The sequence below is a fragment of the Pseudorca crassidens genome, chromosome 16 (assembly GCF_039906515.1).
Source record: "Pseudorca crassidens isolate mPseCra1 chromosome 16, mPseCra1.hap1, whole genome shotgun sequence".
NCBI lineage: Eukaryota > Metazoa > Chordata > Mammalia > Artiodactyla > Delphinidae > Pseudorca > Pseudorca crassidens.
In genome coordinates, this window is record NC_090311.1 from 46,773,910 (window position 1) to 46,791,465 (window position 17,556).

Consider the following 17,556-nt stretch of genomic DNA (forward strand, 5'->3'; position numbering starts at 1 on the left):
AAATTTCGATAAAAGAAATAGTTAACAGATTATCAGAAATTCAAAAAAATAGTTTCATAGCCCATGCAGATAAAACATTTTAAAATGATAGTGTTAACTAAGTAGTATATAAAATGTTTTATACAATAAAGTCACAACTATTTTATTAAAGGAATAAAAACTGAAAGAAACTAAAAATGATGGTAAGGTAGAAGGAATGTAGGTAATCTTTATTTTTCAGTTATTTCAAAATGTGTTTATATTATTTTTATAACGACTACAAAATTATACATGACTATGTATATAAATACATATTTTTTAAATAAGAGGTTATATAATTTCAGAAATATTCTTTTTATCCCTACCAATTAAATAAGACTTTCAAATAAAAACAAACCAAGTTTTTCCAAGCTGTCAAGCCTACCTAGAGTGAGGTCTACTGTGCTCTCTCTCCCCTTTCCCGTCCTTGTAGGCAGAGACTTTTTCTCCCACCTGACAAAGGTGCCCCACCCCCCAATCCACCTGTCCCCTTCTTCTCAGATTCCTACCGTGTATACTCCCTGCACTATTCAGATTGATTTATAGGCATAAGATGTCTCCGATTGCTCCCAAATCATTTTGCTCAATTCAAGCTGTTAACACACTCCCCACCTTTCACAGCTGAACTTGACTTCCCTTGGAAATAAAAGCAAAGGCTCTAACATTTGAGAACAGCTCTTTCACTAGGTTATCCCCAACCAAAGCCCATTTTGTTCTTGCCCAACTGTCACCTGCGTCTAAACACAGACCTTTATGTTTATCCCGATTAAATTTCACTTGCTGATTCTGACCGGACTTGTCGAAATCATCTTGGAAAGTCAACTCTGTCAGACTTGGCCCTTGGCCATTCTCCATGGCCTATTTTGGCATATTCCCATAGCATCATACCACTTCCAACCTCCCTGCTGACTGAATCTGGTTTAGCTGGTCCCACGGGGTTGGATGTTCGTCCATGTACCAATTCACTAAACAATACCATCAGCCGGTCCACGTTACTCCTTGCGGCTATAAATTCAGTGCAATTCATCAAGTGTTTATTGCATGCTTTCTGTATGCCAGTCCTGTGCTAGGTGCAAGCGAGTTCCAAATAGCAATAGGACAAGCCTCTTAGCCTCAAGGTACATGATCTAGTTCACAGAACGCAACCTATTCTATGAAACAAGAGAGAATGCCGACATATTCTGTGAAAGAGGACCAAAACTAGTCCACTCTGTAATTATGCCTAAACAGATGAAAAACAAAGACACTGGGAAACCACAAATGTGACCACACTTTCCATCCTGGCTAACGTTGAGTGACCACTGCTCCTTCTCCACTGACAGCTCAAGCCCTGCCCCATTCCTCCTACCTCCTGAAAAAAAGTTCTGAACATACACAGACACCAAATTGCCTTTCTGACAGCACCCAAGTCAGAACAGACTGACCTCCACTTCTTCGAACCCTCCCAAAAACTCACCTAAAATGAGCCCAAATCCTATTAGCTCCTCCTAAGTCCTTATTACCCAATGGGGTAAGGAGTCTCTTGCTACAGCAAGCTTAATAAATGTAACTCTTGTTTTGTACTATATGCATGCTCCTGGAGGTATCTGGCTGGTAGGCATGGGCAATTCCTAACACCTAGTAGGCGTCCAATAAATATTTAATGAGGGAAGGAAGGGAGGGAGGGAAGGAATTGTTAATGATTTAAGAAAAAAGTTAACTTTATGTTTTGAAGGACCTTTGTCATGCTCCTGGTGAATCTTTCTGGTTACCACTGCTTTTTTTGATAAGACATTTACCAGAAGATAGCATCAATTTCATCTTCAGGTTCCACAGAATTTAGGTTGTTCTAACCTAATGATTCTCAACCTGGGCAGTTTTGCCCTCCCCCACCAAGACATTTGGAAATATCTAGAGACATTTTTGGTGGTCACAGCTGGGCAGAAGGAGATGCTATAGCAGCTTTGGTGGGGCACAGATGCTGCTAAGTGTTCTAATATACACAGAATAGGACCCCACAGCAAAGAATGATCGGGCCCCAAATGTCAAACTACTGAAATGGGAAACCCTATTAACCTCAAGTTCTCCATTCTGGCTTAATATTGGAATCACTTGGGAAACTCTGACAACATCACCAAATTACCCCACTCACAGACATTCTGCTGTATTTAATCTGGGGTATAGCCTATGCAAGAGAACTTTTAAAAGACTTCCCAAAAGATTCAAGAACGTAGCCTAGGTTGAGATGCTGCCTCTGGAACCTGGGTGAAAATCTGGCTGCACCTGCCCTCTGTGGTCTTCTGGGTCCTTCTGTCTCTGGCTTCTTTGGGGACCTCTGACAGTGGTCGCTGGAGCACGCCTGCCAGTCTTCATCTCCCAGCTTCCTCTCCCTTATGCCCTAGGACCTCAGGTGTCTCTAAATGACAGTGAGGAGACGCTTCCTCCAGCTGTGTGTTCACATTCTATTACCTTCTCTAAGCAGGGGACCGTCCTTTCCTCATCATTCCTGCTCTAAATCTGGCAAGACATGTTGGTGTCTTTGCAAGTCCTTGTGTCTTGCTGCTAAGTGTAGCATGCAGACTGGCTGCATTAGATTCACCAAAGAGCGTCTTAGAAAGGTAGAACCTTGGGTCCTGCTCAGACCCCCCTGAGGAATTCAGACCTTAAGATGTGAGAAGCCTTGTTCTGTTCATTCTGGAGATTTCTATGCTCTTGTGATTATTCCTATAACCGTAACTGTCATGACTATTCTCATTTCCATGTTTTAGTTTCTGCCCTGGTTGTGTGACCATCATCTAAAGATGTTCTTTTTATGCCTGAGCTCAGCCAGGTGTTCTGGACAGCAAGGGGGTTTCATTAGATACCAACGCTGCTGCCAAAAGAAAGCAAAGAACTGAGGCCACTCTAGGGTGGTGTGGCAGGGGGGCATGGCCATGGGGCAAGTACAACTGAGGAAAAGCACCTTACCTTGGCTGAGCCGACGACCTGCCCATCCAGATAGGTGGAAACAGTACAATTCCTTTTCATCTCCTTGGTGACAACCACAGCCAGGTGGTGCCACTGAGCACAGGCCAGCATCTGGCCACACCTGACCCGAAGCTGGCGTCCCGCAGAAGGCTCAGGGTCACCCTCAGGTTCCATGACATCTGGAAGAGAACACAAACACCAGACCACGCCTGCAGTGTCAGAGAGCAGCAACCCAGCAGAAGCGGGCCTTGTGCCCATGGAGCCAATGCCGAGTCCCCCCGCCACAGAATATTGACAACAGCAGCTGTCATTGCTGGAGCTCGTGCTCTGTGCCAGGCACTGAGGTAGGTACTATCGTGATTTCCATGTTACCATCCTGAGGCACAAAGAGGTTAGGTAACTTGCCTAAGGTTGCAGAGCCAGAGTTCAAGCCCAGGAGTCAGGCTGCAGGGTCTACCCCTCACTAGACTGCTGCCTCCACAGTGATGCACATAGGGTGGCAAATACCTGCGAGGGAAGGAGCCTAGGCAGCTGTGCTGTGTGTAAAGGATGCCAGGCCAAACCCTGGGCCTTCCAGTGTCAATGTCTCACTATGAAACGGGGCACACAAGGACAGGCGTAGCCATAATACCCTGGCCTTGGCCATCTCAGGCCAGTTCAGGCCATCGCTGGCAGGTGAGCTTGGAGAGCCGAGCTGAGCTCTCTGAGGCAGAGCCAGGACCAGCCACCTGTACAACTGAGGGAGGCCCGGTCCCCCTGGCTCTTGGGCCAAGAGCTGCTGACTCAGCCCCACTTCTCCCGAGGGTGGGTGAAACCTTACCCAGGGGCTGAAGCTCTTTCTCTTCTGTAGACACAACCAAGGAGAGGTCTTCCGGGCAGAGGCTGACGGAGAAGCAGACGAAGGGCTGCTCGGTCCTGGCCAGGTGGCGTACCACGGTCAGGAAGCGCAGCGGGTGGCCCTCCGTGACTGAGCTGTGCCTGCTGATCAGGAACCAGCAGGAAAAGGTCAGGCCCCCTGGCGGAGGGAAGGACCTGGCAGCGCCTGGGGTCAGAACACAAGCACGCCCTTAGGCTTTGTCCTGCTGCGGAAGCCTGTCTAGACTCACTGTGGCTCTGACTCAGCTCAGGGGTGGCCCTACTGTGTGCTAGCACTGTGCCCCACCCGACTCACACCTATTTTACAACGACCCCACGCAGGAGGATGCTCTTGTCTCCTTATTCATACGTGCAGCAGTAAGTCACATTCCCTCCAGGACTTGAACCTAGATCCTCGAAGCCTCTCTCCAATGCTGGCCCACCTATTATTCCATTCTGCCTTGCCAAGGGGGCGGAGACGTGACACACCCCTGAGATCCGTCATCATGGGGCCCACAGGTCAGCTGGTCTAAAGCCAGGCCATGTGCTACATGGGGCAGAGGACCCCGGCCTAGCTTGGCTAAGCCTTGCCTGGGGAATATTCCACTCTAGGGAAACCCATGCCCTCCCACCTTGTAACAGGGTTGGTGGAACAGGCAGGGCCCACTGCCCTCACCGAATGGGCAGAATCAGGCTTGGAACCCTGCGCCGATGGGCCATAAATGTAATAGCTCCTGAGCACCTACCCTCCCATAGAAACCCAGACCCTGGCTCTCCTAACAAGGGGTGCCTGGTTTTCAGCTGAGTGCAGCACTGTACAAAGCACGCCAAGGCCCAGTCGATCCCCACGTGAGCCAAAGACTGGATGGCCATCAGCAAAGAACTCATATTCTTCTCTAGAGAGAGCCGTAAGGTGGGGTGAGGTGTCCATTTCAGCCTCTGTCAATCACTGACAAAATGCATCAAAGTCAGGCTCAGCCACCAACTCACCCACCGAGCCCATCAGTGCTAACAGAGCCCCCGCTCTGTGCAGAGCCATGGGCTGGGCCCTTGGGATGCACAGTGAACAGGACACCCCTGCCCCAAGGCAGGCATGACCAACGGGACAAGCGGGACCAAGAGGAAGACTCACGCCTTCTGGAAATGCCAAGTAGAAATCTGAAATCAAGGCTCCCCAAGGACTTCCTCCCAGGTCAGGGAGGGGACCCCAGCAAGCTAAACCCCCAGGGAAGCACCTACCTGTCCCAATCCCTCCAGAGACCGAGTATTCAGTGCTGGTTCCCATCACCGTAGACAGGGTTGGAATAAACAAACAGCTGGAACAGGAAAGTGTCTCAGATCATTGAACCGCAAGCCAACCTCTGGCGTGAGGTTTCCCCCTCTGTCCTTCTGCAGGGGCCTCACTCCCTCCTAGACCATGAGGCCCCGAGGACAGAAAGCAGCTGATGCTGGCGCCATGACCCTAAGAAAGGAATCTGCTCTGGAGGCTAGAGGGGAGGGCAGTCCACACTGCACGTGAATGCAGACACACCAGGGGAATGAGAGGGTCCTGGCCCAAGACAGCTGGGGACACTGCCTCTAAGAAGCCACTGAGAAGACAGGGTGTCCATGACCCAGACATTTTCCACAGCTGAGTGTGAGAGACGATGGGAGCTACACTTTTGTAATCAATATTATAATTCACCCAAGGCACTGGGAAATTAATAGTGTATTTCAAGTATATGAAAGCCTGTCATACCCATAACCTTCCACAGACATGTCAAATTCCACGAAGGATGGAGCCAGGGCTGCCCTCTGAGGCTGCAGGTTGCGTGGGGAGGTCATGGAGATGAGGCTCAGTGCTGTCTGAAGGGCGGTGGTTGAGCCCTGGGATGGCCCTGAGGGCCTGCGGGCCTGTGTGACTGCGGAGCGAGGGCTGGTGTCCAGGGGATCCTCAGCAGGCACTGGTGTCACTGCCTGGGACCCTAGGGCAGCAGGCAGGAGAAGAGCTGTGTCTTTGCTCAAACCATTCCTGCCCCTCTTCTGACAACAGCCCCCACATTTCTGCCACAGCCCCGAAGGAGGGCTCTGCAGAGTACCATGCCGTTCCTAACCCTGAGGGTGTCCTCCTGGGCCCTCCACTGGCCCTCCCACCTGGGCTCTCTGCTGACTTTGATAACACGGAACTATTGTGACAACCTGCTCCTCCTAGAAACTTCTTCTCACTTTAATTCTGTCGTGGCCCCCACCCCTTTCCAATACAGGTTTTCTGTTGCTGTCACTGGCTTGCCCCATTGGCCGTCGCTCACGGAGGCTTTGTCTTGGTTCTCTGGCCTCCACACTCTCTTTCACAACAGGTTGTCTCCTCGAAAGCTCTGTCTCCCACCTCTGGCTGCCGGCTCAAGCCTGACTCTCCATCCTTGCTTTTCAATTGGGCCTCCTTGCCTCAATGTCCTATGCAATCTTATATTCAGCATGTCCATGTCCTTCTTTTCTCCAAGCTGGTTCCCTGGACCAGCATCTTTCCAGGTACCAGGCCAATCCTTTGTTCTCCTGACCTCCTAACTGCCGCCTGAGCTGTGAGCTGTGCAGAAAGCTGACACTGTTCCTCTGCCCAGGGGCAGCGCTGGGTACTCTTGCACGCGCTGTGACATGAAGGTTTCCGTGCTCCAGGCCCAAAGGGGTCAAGTACACACTCATCATCACCATCTTGTATGGGGGTAGGGGTCTCCCTCCTTCCATATTTGGTCTTTATCTGGGGACCACTGATCTGATCCTTCTGCTTTTTCCTCATTTGCTCCATTGAGCAGCAGGCAAAATCATTTTTAAATCTGTCTGCTTCCCATATGTTGTAAAGGATCCCTTACGAGAAATGCATATTCTCTTTTAAATCCCATTATCCTGCCCCTGCTCCTTCCTCTGTCCTCACCTGGGCATCCACAGTCCCCTCCACGTACGTGAGATGAACGGAGGATTTTCGCTGCAGCCGATGGAGGTGGAGCAATTCCAAAGCCTAGAAACTGTCTGAATATCATAACAAACAAGAGAACCAAATGAAAACATTTTGCAGGCAGAAATTTTCTCCAGCTTCATCTGAGCACTGTCCTAGGTCCCAGAGCTCGCTGGCTCCCCCTCCAGGCCTTCCTCTCTCTGCCTGGAAACCCTTTTCTCAGGCCATACAGAAACAGGGCATCCCTGACCTGGCACTCAGACCAGAGAGCTGGTGAATTTAAGTGCTTTTGACTTAACCAGTGAGGACCTTAAGAGGAAAAGGGTTTTGTTGGAAAATAACTTTGTCATACTTTGTTTTTAAGTTTCTAATGGAATTGACTAATCAGCTGAACTAAGCACGGTGGCCTTGTCTGACAGCCCCACAGCTAGAGGTGGAAAGAGGCTGGCCTGGCCCCTGGGTCCCATGCCTGCTGGCTGGAGGGGTTGCCTTTCGTCCCTCTGCACTTGGTCCTGTGTGTCAGCAGGGGTCCAGCTGGCCTGTGGCCCTGGGTACCACCCTCCCTACACCTACATTGTCTAGGGCAGGGTGGCCTGGCCACAAGTACTTAAGAGACCCCTGACCTCCCTCCTAGAGCCTTTCTTTCCTCTGCTTTTCTGTCTTCTGTGTCTGCTCCTCCTAGTGCATCTTCTCTCCCTGCTGTGGCTCTCCAGGAGACATGTGGCTTCATGGAGGGGCTGCAGTGCAAAGGCCCCACAGGACACAGCGGTGCTGCCTCTGTCCCCGTCCTTGTAGGGAGCCCAGTCGTGGCCCGTCACACCAGCTAACCTCCCTGTGGTCTAGCCTCATGGCAGTCAGGCCCCTACAGCCTCCACCCCTCTCAGCAGGGTATCTTCACCTGGTCTGGTGAACTGCACAGGCCACAGGCCTCAGCCACTGCCACTCCCTTGAAGTCCCCCTCTTTATACCCAATCTCCTGACTTTGGTCCTCCCAGCTCCTCAGAGCTCCCACTCTGAACTGAGCATCCCATCCAGCACTGTCCTGTATTGTCTGCAGGACCCTTTGCTTATGATCCCTCTCCCCGAGAACATCAGCTCCATGGGAGGGGCTACGTCCGCTCTGCGGGCCTCACACCGTTGCAGACCCAAGGCTCCTCCCTGGACTTGCAGTGTCCATTGCTGGGGAGGGGGAGGGGGCACTCTTACTGCCCACTGTGCACTCGCATGGCCGCCAGGGGCTTGGCAGCATTTAACGTGCAGCACGCGGTACCTTAACACGTCTGGTTCAATGGCTTGGGAAGCAAGCTTTTCAAAAATCCTGATGAGCCCCGAGTGCAAGGGGCTGCTGCTGGTGGTCAGCGCCTGGTGGCAGTAGGTCATAAGGGTCCTGAGCATGCCCGCCTCACACATGACCTGACGGTTCTTCTCCGACTTCACCAGGGACTGGATGTGACTGGCCACGGAGCACTGGATCTCCTCGGAAAGCTAAGAGTAACCAAAGCAAGCAGTGAGCCCTGGAGGTCGGCATGTTTCGTGGGCCACTTTGGTAAGCTCCCCACTAGGCCTTGAGTTGGTGGTGGGGCGAGGAGACTAGCCCTCACAGCCTGTTCTTACTGCACCCCGTCTGTCCTGGGCCTCTCAGATGTGGCCTCCTCACAGGAGCTGCCAAACAGGTAGACAGCTTCAAACAGACTGCAAACTGGCAAGCGAGAGGCTGCATCAGCCTGAGACGTGTGGTGCTTGACCCGCACCATGTTTAAACCGTTTCTGAATTGCTAACATTTTTAAAAGCCTGGAGATTCCACGTAGAAGTCCAGACTTGTGGCCTCTCTCAAAAGGTGGAAAGATCTGGTCATGCTGCTTTGCCATCCTGTGTCTGTCAAGAAGCAGTGGGAGCTGGGCAGCGGCTATGCCCTCTAGCGGGTCCCACAACTCACCCCCTACCCACTGGCATCGCTCACTCAACAGTTCTGTGTTTGAGTTTGCGCCCCCAGTCTAGAAGGTGGAGTCCTCCTGGGAGTGCCAGCCTGCAGCAGGTGCCCCACCCAGCTGCAGCCCGCCCCACCTTCACGTGCCAAACCACACCAGCTCATACAAGCCCCTGAAGTCACGGCTCCAGCGGGGAAGCCTTCCCTGCACCCCTCATCCTTTGTCCATCTCTCTGTGCTAAGCACCTTCAGACACACAGACAGCTGGCCTCTTATCTTCCTCCTACTAGATTTCAACTCACTTCACTATCTTTATGTCCTTGAGGCCCATAGGATAAAGTGCATAGAATCAGCTCAGTCAGTATTGAGCCAAATACAATACATTGTTTTCACAATCTTCCTTTCTTCATAAAAAGGTAAACCCCTGGAATTCCCAGCCTCCACGGATATATAAATTGGGGGGTGGAATTTTCTTCATAAAAACTCTTAAGACTGCCCACATTTTCTTTTATTTTGTATAAGACTCTCTGAAATGACCAGGATACCAGTTAGATCTTAATGGAGTTTTCCTGCAGTGGAGGCTATGTGGGCTCCCCCCAGACGTCCTTCTCCAGGTTAGTGTACCCATCACAGCTGCCCCTCCTGTGGAGGTCAAGCTCCCCTAAGTTGTAGCTGCCCTGCTATGTAACCCCCATATATATGTTCATGCATGCACACGTGTGTACATGTACACATACATGCACGTACACACATACATAAAAGTGTGCACACATGAATACAAACACATATACATCGCCCCCAGACTACAGCCAATGAAGCCATGCCCTTCAGCCTCTGTGGTGCAGTTCATGCTGAGAGCCCCACCCTGTAGGCTCAGGCTGAAGCTAGACTTCAGCTGATAGCATGTCCTCACTCAGCTCCTTCCCCTGCACCACTCTACTTCCCTCACCTCCCTTCTTCTGAGTCCCTCCCTCCACAAATCCCATGCACCTGTAGCCCTGTCTCGGGCTCCACTTTGGGGAACCCAAGCGGAGATCCTAGCCTGCTTTTCATATTGCACACATTTGCCCTAGTCTCTGGTTTCAAGAAAAGGGATCTATGGTGATGTAGATTATGTCTAGCTTAGTCTACCAACGTAAAGCCAGGAGTCACCATAAAGGCACTTACTCTGGGACTCTGGACCCAACACTCAGAATCACCTCGCTCTACCATCACCTACCTCCCTGTGCATGTAGTTATTCGAGGCCACCCTGCCCAGAGATGGTCAAGAGTATGTCTGTATCACTAAGGGATAGAAATTTGTAAGATGGTGTTCTTCTTCAGGCTGTGAACACAGTTTTGTAGCACATGTTTCAAGGACTACAATGTGTGGTGAAACATATTTACAGTGTTTGTCATCAGTTTCTAGATTTTTTTAAAAAGGAAGGGGTGGGACTTCCCTGGTGGCGCAGTGGTTAAGAATCCGCCTGCCAATGCAGGGTACACAGGTTCGATCCCTGGTGTGGGAAGATCCCACATGCCGCAGAGCAATGAAGCCCGTGTGCCCCAACTGCTGAGCCTGCGCTCTAGAGCCCATGAGCCACAACCACAACTCCTGAAGCCCGCATGCCTAGAGCCTGTGCTCTGCAACAAGAGAAGCCACGGCAATGAGAAGCCCGTGCACAGCAATGAAGAGTAGCCCCCGCTCGACACAACTAGAGAAAGCCTGCATGGAGCAACAAAGACCCAACGCAGCCAAAAATAAATAAATAATTTTTTTTTAAAAAAGGAAGGGGTCACACAGCTCACCCTCCCATCCTCCCACGCCTTCCAAAAGCATGACGCCTATAGCTCCTGCCTCAAACTGATGGCATTCAGTGAAATTCCCATCATTACAATATCTTCGGTAATATTTATGACTTAAAATTTTAGACTATTCAATTTTAGTTTAAAATATAAACTACATTAGAATGGTTTCAGGGGGGCTGCTCCCAGGTAGGATTTTGTCACTCTGTCAACATCACTGATGTCAAGGAGAGATCTCATCACTCAAAGAACATGGTCCCTGCAATGGACTGTTTGTGTTCCCCCCCCACCAAATTCATACATTGAAACCTAACCCCCAGTGTGGTGGTATCTGGAGGTGGGGCCTTTGAGAGATGCTTAGGTCTTGAGGGCAGAGTCATCATGAATGGGATTAGTGGCCTTAGGAAAGAGACCCCAGACAGTTCCCTCCTCCCCTGCACCACGTGAGGACACAGCGAGAAGAGTGCCATGAGTGTGGAAGTGGGTCCTCACCAAACACCGAATCTGCCAGCGCCATGATCTTGGACTTGCCAGCCTCCAGAACTGTGAGAAATACATTTCTGTTATTTGTAAGCCACCTGGTCTACGGTATTTTGTTATAGTGGCCCGAATGGATGAAGACAATCCCCTTCCCTGTCACTGTGGTATCTGCACAGCCAGCCTGAGATGCTAGAGGGACATGTATAACCCAACAGGGACCAGAAACAGAAGAAAGAAATGTCAGATCTAATTTGCACTAAACAGTTCCATGTCTTTTACTTTAAGACGCTCTTCCATGTAGAAACCTCCCCAACCTCCTGACTCCCTTCCCCAAATCTTTCTTCCAATGCTCTAAGTGTCCCTTCCTACATCCAAGGAGCCCGCACCTCTGCCTTCCTTCTTCACTCTTCTCAAAACAGAAAAGCTGCTTCTACCCTCTTGCCCAGAACTCTCCCTCTCCCAGAACTTGGAATATTTGGTAACTGCAGTCTTTTAATTTGGGGTGAAAGTTGAGGAGACAGTCTGCATGTAATAAGATGCAAAAATAACAACACAGTGTATTATTAATAAGAATTAAAAAGAAATGTCTACAACCTCCAAGTTTTATTACCAGCACTTCACTTATTGCTTTGGGGACTTTTGGCTTTCCTTTCTGTTGTTGTTTCTGCTTTTTTTTTTTCCTCACCAGAGCAGGAATACTTAAAATCTAAATATGCAAAAAAGAAAGAAAAAAACAAAAAATTTTCACAAGGGAGAAACAGAAATGCTGATCTTATCTAATGATGCCACAAGTTTACTCCAAAATTGCTCAATACCCCATAATGGAGGAGGGAAAATTGATCGTCCTCATTATCGCTGCAGCTCTGTCAATACCAATATTGCCTTGTTTTGAATAAAATGTGCTGTTTTTTTCAATGTTGGTTCCAGTAAAATGGGGTTTTAGTGAAAATATGAGCAGTAGCAGGAAACCAGTCTGGTTTCTCCCCCTACAAATGGATTGATTTTCCTAACGCACATTACTTCCAATGCAGGAAGGGGATAGTGGTTCAATTAGGACTCAGTGGTAAGCGCTCAGGGTCATCAGCAGGCTGGACCCACAAGGCAAATTATCACAGAGAGATGTGCGGGGCCGCCTGTAGGAGTTTTCTGCCTTCTCCACTTAGCAGCTGAGTCTTCAAGTCTGTCCTTGTCCAGCTGTGGATGTTTAATCTTCTTTATCTCTCTCCCACCCCCCACCTTCTCTCCTGATCCAGGTTAATATGGTGGTCCCAGAGCCCAGTGAGGGCTGGGTCCTGGTGGGGTGGGTCCCTCCAAGGAGGCGTGGGCTATGAGTACATCAGTCCAGAGTGTGTCTTCTAGACATTAATCATGTAGTCCGAACTAAAAACCATCAGATGACCAGCATCTGCTTCCCCCAGACACTTAGAAAGAACTAGGGACTGTCACTGAGCTACTCAAATTTGGACTAGTCACTTATTCCAATTTGGTTGAAATGTTCTTTATTTGATGATTTTGGAAGACAGATGATACATTTTAAGTGACCTCTGCTCTTCTGGGATGTCACAGGTAAATATGTGTTTTATTTGTAAAGATGTGTTTTATCTGACAAGGTAAAGATGTGTTTTATTTGACAAGTCGTTGTGGTTTTTATCTTTGCTTACTTAGAATTAGCTCTTTCTTTATATGGCATAAACTTTCCATTGTGCACAGCCCCCACCAGCCTAATACACTCGTTTGCAGTGCCCACATGGCCTTATAGGCATGGGAGTCTGTGATCTTGGTTTAGGTGTAAGAGGGCCCAAATCCCATTGAATCAGTAGAATCCACGTCTAAAGGCATGGCTTCCTGGATGTACTTGTATAGATTTGCAATGAAGACCAAGATGCATGCGGGTGCCTGCTTTAAATCTTCTGCTTCTTTTACAATTTACAAATTACATACATATTTTGGCCAATACTTCCTGGTTACAGAAGCCTAGGATCTTATATTAATAAAATATTTGTCTCTTTCCAGCTTTACTTCCCAACCTCCCCTTTGGTCCACCGTGTACTCTACCCCAGTAACATCCTCACCCTTTGCTGAATACGCCATAACCTTTTTGACTGATGCTCAAAGTTGAGAATGTCCTTTCTAATCCCATCCCTTTGCTGAGGTCCTACTTATTAAAGAGACAATTCACACGTTCTCTCATCTAAGAAAACTTTTCTGATCTTCCTAACTAGCACTGTGTCCACACCTGAATCATTATGAACACCACACTATGACAAGCTATCTATCTATTTACCAAGAAGTGTGAACTGCTGCCAGAGACAATGGCTCCTCATCCCTGTTTCCCCAGCACATATCCCTGTGCCTCCAACACAACAGCTGCCCAGTAAGTGCAAGCACAAGGGCACAAGGTGCTCTAGGAAATAGCAGGTGCACTGGACCAGAGAAGGTGGTCAGAAAAGGTGATGTGCCAACTGAGTGTTGAAGAATAGTGAAAACAGTGCCAGGTCAGCAGGGGAAATGATCTTTCCTGAGCCTGTGGTCGGCCCTGAGATGGAGCATGAGGACATCACTAGGGAAATCAGCTTGTAAACACCCATCCAGGAGGATGCCTGCACAGCCTGGAACCTGAAACATCTGCGAAGAGTTTCCATCACCTTGGACACACACCCCCTCACTCCACGACAGCTAGGTCAGGTGAGCAGTGGGCTCCGTGAGACCCGACATCAGCTTCCAGCCAGAACCCTTCCCCGCTGTGGCTTGGGCATCCTCGGTTAGCTCAGAGAAGGAGGGATTAACTTACCCTGAGTATCTCTATTGCTTTGGCCAAAGAAAATTGCTGACACAACTCTTTTAAGATATACTTTTTAAACAGATGTGTTGTTCTTGCTGTTGTTAGCAGATCTCCACACACGACTGTCTGGAGAAGATTCCTCAAACAAGACTAGAGAGTCCACAGTCTCTTGTAGAGATAAGAGATCCATTTCCAAGCATTCTGTGACTGCAGCCCCGGTGTGTTGCTTCTGAGCTTCCAAATAGACATTTACCCTTCCTTCATCTTCTGGGCACAGGGCACACAAATATCTACCCAGAAGTAGGTACTCATGTTGATTTGACACTAATGGGAAACTTGGGCTAGTTACTTTCCCTGGGCCTCAGTTTCCTTAGCTTTAAAATGAGAATAATGAAAATACCTACCTCACTGGTATGTTTTTGAAACAGCATTTGTGAAAGTGCTTTTCCTGAAAGGATGCAAGTGTTTTCAGAATATTAATCCCTTTTAGTTGCAGTCTTCTTCTCTTATCTTGTATCAGTAAGGTTCCTGATTAATTCTCATTTGTATTTATCAATTAATTTATCAATTGTACAATGCCAGCTGGAAATGTACCTAAAATGTATTACCTTCCATTTTGTATTTCTAAAATTTTATATACTGTGACTCGGAGTCCTAGGAACATCGAGTACCAAAGCCAGAAGAGAAAGGTAGGGGGTACGAGAGCACATACTGCATGCCAGGTAGCCCCAAGGACACTCGAGCTATACTTCCCACTACTCTTCTCAATGGGAAAATATTATTATAAGAATACTGAGACTGAAGAGGTTACATCAATTTCCTAAGGTGACATAGCCAGTGAGTGGTAGAACTGGCACCCCAACCCAGGTCTTACTTCAAAGCCCATGTTTTTAAGACTGAGTCATGCACTCATTATAAGGAAGGGAACTCAGTATCTCACAAGGGGCATAAACTGATGGCCTACAGAAGTGTTTTATTTGGTGGGGGTAGTTTGGCTTTGCTTTTGTCTTGTTTCCCCCTAGCTAGAGTGTGAGTATCTCTAGGCAGGGCAAGTACACTTCCCTACGACCACAGGTCTCACCATTCCTTACTGTTTACACCTACACATTTACTTTACGACTCTGGCCCCAGGACACTGTGTCTGCAACCCCTGTGATCTAGGCCAAATGTGAGTAGCTGAAATTGAGGTGCAGGGAAAGGAAGTGGCCCATGTTAAGTCATAGAAATAACGATGGTACAGGACTGGAGGAAAGGTCGCCAGATAATTGGACCAGAGCTCACCCTATCAACTTTAACTTCCACTCCATCATTCTATGTCCACTGTAGCTTCCTTTTGATGCTCTTCATCTCCATGCAAGATTATGTCCATTTGTTCTATTTAAGAGGCTACCCTAAGAAGTCACTTAGATTTTGACCAGGATCTGAGACTTTTCCACCCAGGGACAATAGAAATATTTGGGGAAGAATGGGGTCAGAATGAAAGAGCAGAAGAAACATAGAAATTCAACATATTTGAAATCTCTAATGTGTTGTAATTTAATAAAGCAAGACTCCTACTTTGCCAATTTCCTTGTTGAAGGAAATGGCTCTTTTCAAATAGCTTGCCCTTACACAATGCTATCCAGGGCTATTAATGCTGTCGATACTTGAGCTATTTGAAACCCACATGATTAGTTCTTTGTGTTTGAAATACAGGCTAATTCCAGAAAATGGCACCCTTTCCAAATTGAGGTGCAAATCAGTTGACAGATGCAGCCCGAGCCTGATCTTCTTTCTGCCCCATCATATTGTGTGGGAGGCTCCCATTGCAGCAGAATCTGGAACACACCCAACAGTGAGGGGAGGTGCACACTGACTATAGACAACAGTCTCTCTAATGCCCAGGTCTGATCATGTCCTTGCTTTCCAACTGCCTCCCACCCACGGCTACCACCTCCCTACAGGGAAGGCAACTTGGTGCAGTGGCAGGAGGTCCTGGAGCCTCCCATCAGGCACATCCACCACCTAGCTATGATGTTAACTCTGTCACTTAAGTGCTACAAGTTTCAGGTCCTCATCTGTGAAGTGGGAATACTGATGTCTACCTTGCAGGGTCATTATGAAGATCAAATGATAAAATGCTTGTAAAGTTTCGGCAACTAATAGCAGTAGCTACACCAGTCAGCAAGTGTTTCCCATGGTGCCTTGTATGTTCTGCTTGCCATGTTAAGTGCTCCTGCATTGCTTCAGCTGCTCCTCACAATAATGCCATGAGGAAGATGATATTATTCTCCCCATACTACAGCAAAGAAAATTAAGGGTCGTGGAGGTTAGATAATTTCCCATGGTTCTGTGGCTGTTAAGTGGCAGAGAGATTTGACCTAAATCTGTCATCTTCAGAGCCTCATATAGTGGGTGCTCATTAACCACAGCAGTGATGATGATGCTAACGACAAAGGATGGTAATCCAATAAAATCCAACTGCCTGTGGATGGTACTCAAGGCCCCTCATGATTTGGCTTCAACCTACTTCTCCTGCCCCATTTACTGCCTTTGTACCCGCATGGTCTATCCTCGCCCAACTGAACTATTTGAAGTCCCCGCATGGGCATCTCCACGTGTACCTCTCTCTGTTGTCTTGTCCCACCCTCCTCTACCTGATCTGGCATAGACAGGTCTCTTCTTTAAAGTCTGGCTCCAGTGTCCCCATCTCTGTGTGGCTTTCTCTCCCCTCTGCCCCAAGGCCCTGTGGGCAAACCTTTGTTACAGTTAGAATATCTAACTATCTTCTCCACTTGTCTGAGTACCCACCCTCAAACTCAGGCTGTGTGTTACTGTGACATTGGTCTCTGAATCCCCAGTGGCACCTAGTAGGTGCTGCATAATTATTAATAAAAGTAAATACATCACATTGGTGGCCCCGACACAGGCCGAGTTCCACCTCTGTGAAACTGGATCTGACTTCCCACCCTCTGAGTTCCCACTGTCATGCACAGAGCAAATAACCCTCTGCTAAGACATGAACGGAAGTGCAGTGGTGCTGGGACAAGAGAGCTCTCCACTACTGGTCAGAGTTCTAGCCCAGAGCCACGTCCCTACAGCAAGCCCCTCATGGCTGCTGAGCATGCCAGAAAGAAAGAGAAAAGGCCTTTCTTCTCAGTTACTTCTTCCAGCGGCCAACTCAGCTCCAACAGAACTGAGCTGGACTCCACTTTTGCCTTGTGCTTAGTACAGCAACATTCACAATATAATTCCTAGAGTCCAATGTTAACACTGGCGATGATACAAGAGGAAAAAAAACTCAGCTGGATTATTTGTTTCCAAGAGCAGCTCGCACTGCTAGCATTTTGCAGAGGGAAAAACCCCCTCTTGGTCATGAACAGAACAAATTTAATGTGGCCACAATTAGAAATAAACCAGACAACCCATGTAAGTAGTTAAGTTGTTGCTTCTAAAATGATATCTGTACCTTGGAAAGCTATCAATTTCTCATCCATAAGGCAGGAAGAGCATCTGAGGGATGTAAGGTGGGTAAGAGTATAGGGATGCTGGGAATCACCAGGCCCACCTAAAGGGAGATGAGTGGGAACTCACAGTCCATCTTTTTTTTTTTTTTTCTTTTGCGGTACACGGGCCTCTCACTGCTGTGGCCTCTCCCATTGCGGAACACAGGCTCCGGACGCACAGGCTCAGCGGCCATGTGGGATCTTCCCGGACTGGGGCACAAACCCATGTCCCCTGCATCGGCAGGCGGACTCTCAACCACTGCGCCACCAGGGAAGCCCCTCCATCTTTTTAGGAATACTGCCATCTACTGAAACTTCCAGCTGCTTTCTCTGCCCCAAAACCTGCAG

General features: G+C 48.5%; 1 protein-coding gene across 2 annotated transcripts in view; it reads right to left on the reverse strand.

Moving 5' to 3' along the window:
• Positions 1-17,556, reverse strand: part of WDFY4 (WDFY family member 4) — a 280,347-nt gene that overhangs the window by 187,930 nt on the left and 74,861 nt on the right. For both annotated transcript variants that reach the window (XM_067710249.1, XM_067710248.1), the window contains 6 exons: positions 8,019-8,233; positions 6,728-6,822; positions 5,558-5,783; positions 5,059-5,135; positions 3,785-4,006; positions 2,965-3,143 (listed from right to left, as the gene is read on the reverse strand). In XM_067710249.1, the coding sequence (XP_067566350.1) occupies positions 2,965-3,143; positions 3,785-4,006; positions 5,059-5,135; positions 5,558-5,783; positions 6,728-6,822; positions 8,019-8,233 (1,014 nt within the window). The remainder of the gene's footprint in view (positions 1-2,964; positions 3,144-3,784; positions 4,007-5,058; positions 5,136-5,557; positions 5,784-6,727; positions 6,823-8,018; positions 8,234-17,556) is intronic.